Below are 11,052 nucleotides of genomic sequence, written 5' to 3'. Positions count from 1 at the left end.
TTGACGAGTTTTTCTAAATGGAGAGAAACTACAAAAAAATACTGAGATGCAAATGGATTTGGAGTGCTTCTGCAGGATTTCCTGAAGGTTAATTTGCAAATTGTGTCTGTGGGGAGGAAGACAAATGTGATGTTAGCATTCATTTCAAGAGGACTAGAATATAAAAGCAGGGGTGTAATGTTGAGACTTTATAATGCACTGTTGAGGACTCACTTGGAGTATTGTAAGCAGTTTGAGGCCCTTTATTAGAAAGGATGTGTTGAAACTGGAGAGGGTTCAAAGGAGGTTCATGAAAATGATTCCTATGCCCAGTTGTTCAATTTCCCACCATTTAGGACAACTTGGCTCTGTTAGAACATTGAGCTTGCATTTCTCAAATATGCTGTATGTCTGTATGTGCTAGAGTTCAAGTTTGTTCTCATCACTTTAGTTGATACATTCACTTCATTTATTTCTTTTACTCCTTTCCATACTCTCCTTTCTGCTGCCTCATCCGCTGGTTCACTTCTACAGCTTTCAACTGTGACAATTTTGCAGTGGTTTTTACATTTCAGTACAGCCACTACTGATGCCAATTGCATGATCTGCATTAATTCTTGTACCAGCTGGCCATTTTTGTAAGAAATGCTCATTGCCCCATAGATTTCCATAATTGTGAACTCCAAAATCATATTGGGAGTCTGTGTAGATGTTAATGATTTTTTTTTTTCCTTTTTCCATCTTAAGGACCTCAATCAGGACATTTAATTCTGCTTGTTGCAGAGGTGTACCAGGAGCCGTACTTCCTGATACGTGCACATCATTTTCAGAGATAATAACTCATCCAGACACTTAACATCTTCAAACATCCAGCTATCTTGCAATTTGCCACAGTTCTTTTTCTTTTCTCATTTGTTTATTTAATGCAGATCAACTCTATAGAGTTTTTACTGACTGTAATTTGTCACAGTTCTCCTTTTCCTTTCTCATTTGTTCATTTAACACACATCTGTTCTTTAGACCTCACAGTCTTTGTCATGCTGACATTGTTTCTAACACATTCTCTCTTAGTTGTCATGAGACTACGAATGTCAATTTGGTTTTCTTCTTTCCCTCAGGAATTCTCTGGACCTTGCCCAATGTTTTTTTAATATCATCCACCTGACATATTACATTCGAGAGTCCTGGCGAATATTACATTAGAGTCAGCATTCGCGGTATATTTTGTTCTGATTTCTTCAGCAGTCTTATCCAGCTGGATCATCAGAGTGCGTATGGTCAGAAAGTGTCATCAAATGACAGAAAGTAAAATCAGGAAGATTCAAAAGATACAAGAAAATTCAAAGTATATTTATCATCAAAGTATGTATGCATACTTTCCAAAGAAAGCCAAAAAAAACGAAGAAACACTATGGAGCTCATTCAAAGGAAACATCAAACGCCCAGCATGCCATAAAAAGAAAAAAATCACACAAATGACACAAAGAAATGAGTGAATAACAGACAGAATATTGAATCTCAAACCACAGAGTCCTTGAAACAGTTTAGTTCAGTTCAGTTCAATTTAGCACAATATCATTCACTGACTGCAGCTGCAGAGCCAGTCTGTGCCAAATAATTCCAATCAAAATCGGGCTAAAGAGCAATAAAAAAAAGTAACCAGAAGCACATGTAACATCATCCATAGACCCTATTTTAAAAAGAGAGCCATCCACAATCTACACCAATCAAACCATGCAAAAGACGCAAGACTCCTGCAGTAATGAGGGAGAGGGAGACGGAGACTGGTCAATGCAAGCAGAAAACACTGAACACCCGTTTGCCTTCTGCTTTCATCCGTGTTGATTTCAATCTTATTCAATGCTTAAGTTGGTGAGATTAGTGATTAATGGAGCAGATCATGGGATCGCATTTCGCCATTTTGCAGCACATTCCATTCTCAAACACAGCAAATTCCCCTGGAGACAGCAAAGGCACCAGGTTGCTCAATTGTCCCAAAAACAAATTGTCAAACTGTAAATTATAGGCACACAGTTTAATATTAGAAGCAAATTTAAAAGAAGGAGAAGTAGTGATAATTTAATGAAATGTATCCAGGACATCACTGATGGTCACTGGTGTCATCTTGGAGCTTCAAGTATCCAGCAAGTAAAATCAAAACAATAAAGAACTTAAACTTATGTTCTTCCTTTATGCTGTAACACAGTCTGAAATATTACAAGTGGTCATACAAACAAATACGTAATGAAAGCTAAAACTATACTCTACATGAAAAAACAAAGAGAAACAAGAAAACACAAATCACTACTGTAATCCAATGAAAATATTTACTACTTCACTTGGGTAACTTATTGTGGTATAAGTATGGAACTTTCTAATTTCTGGTCATTTACACCCCACCAATACATCTGTTTTCTCTCTTCCCCTGTTACCTTTTCCATCTATTATTTGTCATCAACTATCATGCACAAGCCTTCTGAAATGGCAACTATTTCTTGGTCAACACTCTCAGCCCTGATGCAGGATCTTAATCTGAAATTTCGACTGCTGCATTGCCTCCACAGATTCTGCTAGTTCCTCTGAGTTTGTCGGGCAGTTTACTTCTTTTGCTCCAGATTCTGGTATCTATAGACTCTGTATCGACTTCAGTCCTCAGGTCTACCAAACGGCAGTCGTCAAGTGCAAGTCTTACAATTACTGTTCCATTGATTTTCTGTTCACATCAAACTCCAGCACAACGTGGAAAGACTGCCACATCATTTCAAGATTGATTCTCTGGTCAGAAACTCTTAGTTTGGTGAGGGTGCTTCTTATATCAGACCTACCAAGTAATGTATCCTAACAGGGCTTTGAAAGTAAACAATACTGAAATCATACAGAGGGTTGTTATAATATGTTTCAAATAACAGTGCCATTCCATAGGAATGAAGGCATGTATTTGCTCTATTGATGGACAAAGTTTTTCCACTGGTACCCAGTTCCAAAATTGATACCCGTCATGTCCATTTTAAAGAGTCTGAAGTGAATCAGCTGCAGCATCCAGCTCTATGTCAATAATACTGAAATCTTATAAGTCTTCATTACCCTAAAAAGAACAAAGCATATTGGTTATATGTAGAAATCAAACATTTTCCCCAATTGCCAGCAGTAGTAAACAGCACTGAACAGAGAAATGGGCAAAATAGACAGTGGGAAGTTTACAACAATCCTTATACCAGATGCATTGTGGGGAATATTCTAATAAAGACAAGCATTTTAAGAAGGGAAAATAAATATCATCCACATGCATTTTCAGAAATAATGCATTAGTTAGCAAAATTAAGGCACATGAAATTAAAGGTTCATAACTGGCTGGGGTAGAAATTCACTTAAGGGCAGGAAACATGAGCAAGGGTTGACGTGGGTGCAGACACTCACAGCCCAGAGACACGCGGCAAGTTAATTTGATGACAAACAATTGGTTTATTGATCATTACAGAATGTCTCTTGGTGCTTCCCACTTCCTCCTCTCTCAGTTCCCCTTTTCCCAACCATGATTCCCCTCTCCCTGCCCACTTCCCACTCTCAACCTGCAATAGAGACCCACATCAGAATCAGGTTTATCATCACTCACACATGTCATGAAAATTGATTTTTTTTTCTGTAGCAGGAGTACACTGCACCACATAAAATTACTGCAGTACTGTCCAAAGGTCTTCAGCAGACTAGCTATACAGTATACGTGCCCAAGGATTTTGCACAGTACTGTATGTGAAAATGTCAGAGCATGTTCAGACAGCAATTCACAATGGGTACGAAATCCAAGTTTCATAACTAATACCATAGACTGCAAAGGCAGAGATATTATATTGATTCTGGCTATTTGATGGACTATGACTTCAGATACTTCAAAACCACATCTTTAACAGTGGACTTCAACAGCTCCGCCTCCCTCCCTTCTTAAAGTGTGGAGTGACATTTGCAATTTTCCAGCCCTCAAAAACCATTCCAGAATCTTGAAAGATCATTAGTAATGCCACCACAATCGCTTCAGCTACCTCTTTCAGAACCCTGGGTGTAGTCCATCTGGTCCATACGACTTATCTACCTTCAGATCTTTCATCTTCTCAAGGACTTCTGTAATAGCAATGACACTCATGTCTTCCTCATGAATTTCTGGCATATTGCTAGTGTCTTCAACAGTGAAGACTGACGCAAAATACTTATTAAGTTTATCTGCCATTTCTTTGTCCCCCATCACTACCTCTCCAGCATCATTTTCTAGCAGTCCAACATCCACTCTCGCCCCTCTTTTACTCTTTATATATCTGATAAAAACTTTTGATATCCTCTTTTATATGATTGGCTACCTTACCTTCTTATTTCATCTGTTCTATAAGTAAACAAGCCAAAAACCCAGAAATTCTGCAGATGTTGGATATCCAGAGCAATGCACACAAAATGCTAGATGAACTCAGCAACTCAGACACCATCCATAGAAAGGAATACACTGTTGACGTTTTGGTCTTTTTATAAGGCTTTTTAGTTACCTTCTGTTGGGTTTTAAAAACGTCCCAATCTTCTTACTTCACACTAATTTTTGCTGTACTATATGCCCTGTTTTGCTTTTATGCCGTCTTTGACTTCCCTGTCAGCCACAATTGCCTCACCCTCCCTTTTGAATACCTCTTCATCTTTGGGATGTATCTATCCTGCACCTTCCAATAAGTACCCACAAACTCAGGCCATTGCTGTTCTGCCATAATCCCTGCTAGAGTCTGCTTCCAATCAATCTTGGCTAGTTCTTCTATCATTCCTTTAATTCCCTTTCCTCCATTATAATACTGTTATATCTGACTTTAGCTTCTCCCCCTCGAACTGCAAGATGAATTCTATCATATTAAGATCACTGCCTCTCAAGGGCTTCTTTACATTAAGTTCCCTAATCAACTGTGGTTCATTACACAGCATCTAATTGACAACAGCTGATCCCCCAGTGGGTTTAATCACAAGCTGCTCCAAAAAGCCATCTCATAGGCATTCCACAAACTCCCCCTCTTGGGATCCAGCACCAACCTCATTCTCCCAATCTATCTGCACATTAAAGTTCCCATGACTATTGTAATATTGCCCTTTTGACATGCTTTTACCATCTTTCATTGTAATTTCTCTCCTACATCCTGACTACTGTTCAGAGGCCTGTATCTGACTCTCACCAGTTTCTTTTCACCCTTGCAGTTTCTTAACTCGACCCTCAAGGATTCAGCATCTTCCAGTCCTGTGTCACCACTTTCTCAGGATCTGATTTCATTTTTGTTAACCAACAGATCCACCCGCTGCCTACCAGCCTGTTCTTTCAACACAATATGGATGTTAGGCTCGCAACTATGTTCTTTCAGCCACGACCTACAATGTCTACAATGTACCTACAATCTCTCACTGCATTACAAAATTATGTACCTTATTCTGTATATAGTGTGCATTCAAATATAATACCTTCAGTCCTGCATTCATCACACTTAACAATTTTGCCACCTTGTTGCACTTCATCTCATCCAATTGATTGCAATTTTGCCCTATTATCCACCCGCTCTTCCTCACAGACTCACTACACAATGTTTTGACTTGTATACCAACTGCCCCGTCCTCAGCACAATCACCTCAGTTCCCATCCCCTGCCAAATTAGTTTAAGCACTCACTAGCAGCCTTAGCAAACCTGCCCAAAGGATTTTGGTCCCGCTCGAGTTCATGTGTAACCCACCATATTCATACAGGTCCCACCTTCACCAGAAAAGATCCTAATGATCCAGAAGTCTGAAATCCTGCCCCCTGCACCATGTCCTCAGCTACTCAGTCATCAGTACAATCATCCTATTACTGCCTGATAAGCACGTGCCAGGAGTACTCCAAGTATTACTACCTTGGAGGTCCTGAGTTTCAGCCTCTTCCCTCACTCCCTACACTCACTTCACTGGACCTCTTCCCCCTTTCTACCCATGTCATTGGTGCCATTTATGCATCACAATGCCTGGCTGCTCACTCTCTCTCTTGAAAATCCTCTGCAGCTGCTTTCAAACATCCTGCACTCTAGCACCTGGGAGGTAACACACCATTCTGGTGTGTCTTTCATGGCCACAGAATCTCCTGGCCAACCCTGTAACTGTCGAGTCTCCGATGACATGACTGCATCCTTCCTGGCAGAGCATCGGAGCCGGACACAGTGCCATGGGCCTGGCTGCTGCTGCAGCACCCTGGTAGGCCATCCACCCTCCACTCGGCAGCATCCAAAGGGGCACACTTGTTGCTGAGGGAGATGGGCACAGGGGAATGGACTTCAGGAAGGGTAAGATGAAGGAACGCACACCAATCCAAATAGAGGGATCAGAAGTGGAGAAAGAGCACAGTTTCAAGTTCTTGGGTGTCAAGATCGCTGAGGATCTAACCTGGTCCCAACATATCAATTGTCATGTGTGACACCAAGCAGAGCTACCGGACGGATGATGCTAATGAGAGAGATACAGAAGATAATGGAGAGACATTCAAAATGCTAATGAGAGAGAAGACAGAGATTAACGAGAAAGAAACACAATTCAGATATTGACCGACCAGTTGCTTTGAACCTGAACTGTTTGAAGTTTGATGGACAGGTGATACCCCAGCAGGGGGACAAAAGGAGCAGGTTTGCTAAGGCATGACACATGCCACAAGACCCTGGAAAGAGCAGTGTGCCCCCACAAATGGTGGGAGTTTGGGGGACCAGTTCGCGGGAATTGGTCAGCGGCTCACAGGGTGTAAAGGTACGATTGGTGGGAACCTGGGGTGTGTGTCCGCCCTTGCCTGGGTGCCGGGTTCACCGCGGAAGAATGATCGTATCTGGAACGGAGGAGTCACAGTCGGTGACCACAGCGGGATTAGAAGCCATCAAAATGTCTGCCTGAAACCAACTGCATCTCTCTGCATCTATCTCTCTCTCTCTCTCTCTCTCTCTCTCTCCCTCTCCCTCCCTCCCTCCCTCTCCCCCCCCCCACCCACTGGTACAACAACAGCGATTACTTCGAACTAATCAAATTACACAACATCTTTAATAAAACTTTATTAGTTCCTAGTAATCACAGACTCCAACGAGCGTTCCATTTCTGCTGGTTTGGCAACCCAGTTACAGGGTACGTAACATAAGTGGGGATCTCATCCGGGATTTTGAATGCCAAAATTTGGGACTGGGTAAATTGATTGGATTAAAATTCCCGAAAAAAAAGAAGGCAAACAGCAGAAATGGAGATTGAGGAATTTCTAAAGGTGCCAACCTTGGAGGCATTAGAGGATGCCAGGAAATCAGAATTGGCGACTGTTGCCAAATGGTTCTATCTTTTTAAGGGGAAGCCGACAATGAGGAGAGCGGAGGTGCACAAAGCTATCATTGAGCATTATGTATCTAAAGGTATGTTTCCCCACGGGGAGCTGGAGGTGGTGTCTATGAGCAAACCTGGTGGAGAAGCAGTGCAGCTGCAGATGGAAAAATTAAGACTCGAGCACGAGTTTCGAGTAAAGCAGCTAGAACGAGAAGAGAAGCAGTTAGAACGGGAGGAGAGAATAAAGCAGCTAGAACGAGAAGAGATGCAGTTAGAATGGGAGTAGAGAATAAAGCAGTTAGAACAAGAAGAGAGAGAGAAGGAAAGGGAGTTTGAGCTTGAGAAGTTAAGGATTCCACTAGACAGGGCCCAAATGCCAAACCAAGGTGGAGGGTTCAGAGCAACCCAGGAGGTTAGGTTGGTTCCCCCATTTGAGGAGGCCGATGTTGATCGGCACTTTCTACATTTTGAAAAAGTCGCTGCAAGTCAGGACTGGCCAAGGGATAAGTGAGCTGCTTTGCTTCAGAGCGTGCTGAAAGGGAAGGTTCAACAAGCTTACTTGGCATGGTCAGCAGAAGATGCCCAGAGGTATGATGTAGTGAATGAGGCTATACTCAGGATTTTTGAGTTGGTCCCGGAGGCATACCGGCAAAGGTACCGGAATGTGAGGAAGCAGTGGGGCCACATGTATTTAGAGTTTGCCCGTGAGATGCAGATGTATTGTGAGCTTTGGTGCGCCTCGAAAGGGGTCACTGGAAATTATGACAGACTGCTACAGCTAATACTGATTGAGCAATTTAAAGGTTGTGTCCCTGAAGGTATGAGGCCCTATCTAGATGAGAAAGAGGCAGAAACCTTAGCCGCAATTGCTAAGTTTGCGGATGAGTTTGCATTAACACACAAAGCAAAGTTTATCCCGAGTAAGAGCTACCAGAAGGGTAGTCGAGAGGGCAGAGAAAGTCCGCCTGAAAAGCCAGAAAGTAAGTCGGGGACTAGTGAGAAGGATGAGGAAGACAGGAAGCAGTCTGGTAGGAAGTCTCCTGGGGTCGTATGCTATAATTGTGGGAAAGCCAGTCACATTGCGTCCAGGTGTTTTGCCCCAAAGAAGGTATGGGGAAAGGAAAAACGACGACTCTGACTGGCTGTATTGAGCCGGCAAACAAACTGCTAGGGGAGAAGAGGTCTGATAGAGTTCAGGAAGGGCGCGAGAAGTTTATTTCAGCCGGATTGGTGTTGGTGAAGCAGCAGTCAAACCCAGTTCCAGAATGGATCTGGAGAGACACTGGGGCTTGTCAGTCATTGACCTTAAGGAGGGTGTTAGACTTTAGTTCAGAGACCGAGACTGGGGAGGTCAGTGTGATAAAAGGCATTGGGAAAGGGACTGAAGCCGTACCTTTGCACCAGATACACCTAAAAAGTGACTTAGTCTCCAGACCGGTCACAATAGGGGTGAGGCCCGAATTACCGATGGAAGACGTGGAGGTCTTACTCGGTAACGACCTTCCAGGTGGAGATGTATACCCAGCAGTAAAGCTGACAAGCAAGCCTGCCAGGACTGAGGACCCACCCATGGACTCACAGGTTTATCCCGTTTGCACAGTGACTCGGCGCATGTCCAGAAAGGCTGCCGAAGCGAATGTAGATTTAGCTGAGATGTTTTTACCAGCCTTGTACCAGGAGGAGTTAGAAAGTGAAAAGGAGGAGCATAGTGTTGGAAGAAAGTGAGGTAGATTTATCATTAGCAAGGAAGAAATTTATACAGGCACAGGAACAAGACGAGGAGCTGATGGTTTTGACGGAGACAGTTCTCTCCGAAGCAGAAATAAAAAGGGAATCAGTGGGCTATTATGTGAAGGAGGGAGTACTGATGAGGAAGTGGAGACCAAGTACCATGCCCGCACATGAGGAATGGGGGGTGGTACACCAGGTGGTCGTGCCAAAAATTTATGGGATGAGATTTTTAACCTGGCCCACAAGATACCCCTCAGTGGACATTTTGGGGTGAGGAAGACAGTCGAGAGAATTATGAAAGAGTTTTACTGGCCGAACATGAGGAAGGATATTATTGAGTATTGTAGATGTGAGCCGAGACAGTTAGAGCCTATTAATATGTTAAAAGCTTACCACAATCAGAAAGCAGATCTAGTCAGTGTTATCACAAAAATTAATGAGGTTGGGGTGCCAAATGATAAGGGGAAAACCCATCTTGAAAAGATAAATATGGTGCCGACCAGATTGGAGAACTCTATTGTTTTGGCCAACTTTGCTGATAAGGTCTCTCACTTAACCCCTGAACAGAGCGAGCCACTGATAAAGCTAATTAACCGGCATGCAGACGTATGTCCAGATGTTCCGAGGCGAGGCAAGGGGACGGTGCATGATGTTGTTGTCACATCAGATCAGCCTATTAAGCAACACCCCTATAGGATGATTAATTCAGTGATAAAAAGGTTAAAGAACGCAGAAGCGTATTTTGACGATTTAGTGGTCTGGAGCGACACGTGGGAGGAGCACATTGTGGCAGTAGAGGAACTGTTTAAACGGTTGTCTGAAGCCAACCTGACAGTGAACCTCGCGAAAAGTGAGTTCGGCCACGCTGAGGTCACTTATCTGGGGTATGTGGTAGGACAGGGGCAGCTGGCACCGATGCAGGCTAAGGTGCAGGCTATCTCTGAAGTTCCCATCCCGACGGACAAGAGAGCCCTGAGAAGGCTCTTGGGGATGGTGGGGTACTATCAGAAGTTCTGCAAAAACTTTGCAGGTATTACCCTCCCTCTTACTAAGCTTTTGCCGAAGAATGCAAAGTTTGTGTGGAACGATCTTTGTCAACAAGCCTTCGAGAGTCTGAAGGTGATTCTGTGCCACCACCCTGTATTGAATGCACCTGACTTTTCAAAACCCTTCTCCCTAGCAACAGATGCTAGCAACGAAGTGGCAGGGGCGGTGCTGTTGCAGACAGGCAAAGAGGAAATTGAACACCCAGTGGCTTATTTTTCTAAGAAGTTTAATGCCCATCAGAGAAATTATTCCACTGTGGAGAAGGAATTACTGGCAGTCATACTAGCATTACAACATTTTGAGGTTTATATTTGTCCGGCATGGAAACGACTGATAATTTACACTGATCACAATTCATTAGTGTTTTTGGCCACAATGAAGGATAAAAACAAACGCTTACTAAGTCGGAGCCTGGTCTTACAGGAATTTGATATTAAAATAAAACATACAAAAGGAACCGACAATGTGATTGCTGATTGTCTGTCAAGGTGTTAAAACTTAAAGTTCTCTGCATTAGCTGAATAGCTGATGACTATCTGTATACTAGTGTGTATCTTATAATGTGCATTCACACCCATAATTTTTACCCCAGTAAAAATCCTTTTAAGGGTGGGGGTGTCATGTGTGACACCAAGCAGAGCAACTGGACTGATGATTCTAATGAGAGAGACAACAGAAGACAATGGAGAAACATTCAAAATACTAATGAGAAAGAAGACAGAGATTAACGAGAAAGAAACACAATTCAGATATTGACCGACCGGTTGCTTTGAACCTGAACTGTTTGAAGTTTGATGGACAGGTGATACCCCAGTGGGGGGATAAAAGGAGCAGGTTTGCTAAGACACGACACACGCCACGAGACCCTGGAAAGAGTAGTGTGCCCCCACAAGTCGTGGGAGTTTGGAGGACTGGTTTGCGGGAACCAATCAGAGGCTCACAGGGTGTAAAGGTACAATCGGTGGG

General features: G+C 43.0%; 1 protein-coding gene across 2 annotated transcripts in view; it reads right to left on the bottom strand.

The window, feature by feature from the left end:
* Positions 1 to 1,953: 1,953 nt before the first annotated feature.
* Positions 1,954 to 11,052, bottom strand: part of LOC140198104 (hemicentin-1-like) — a 65,521-nt gene continuing 56,422 nt past the window's right edge. The window contains exon 9 of one of the 2 annotated variants that reach the window (XM_072259013.1): positions 1,954 to 3,064. In XM_072259013.1, the coding sequence (XP_072115114.1) occupies positions 3,047 to 3,064 (18 nt within the window). In that variant the 3' untranslated portion in view covers positions 1,954 to 3,046. The remainder of the gene's footprint in view (positions 3,065 to 11,052) is intronic. The other variant, XM_072259014.1, reaches the window with a different exon arrangement.

This window comes from Mobula birostris, chromosome 5 (assembly GCF_030028105.1).
Source record: "Mobula birostris isolate sMobBir1 chromosome 5, sMobBir1.hap1, whole genome shotgun sequence".
In the NCBI taxonomy this organism is placed as follows: domain Eukaryota; kingdom Metazoa; phylum Chordata; class Chondrichthyes; order Myliobatiformes; family Myliobatidae; genus Mobula; species Mobula birostris.
Note: the sequence above shows the minus strand (reverse complement) of the source record. Positions and strands in the feature narration are given on the sequence as shown.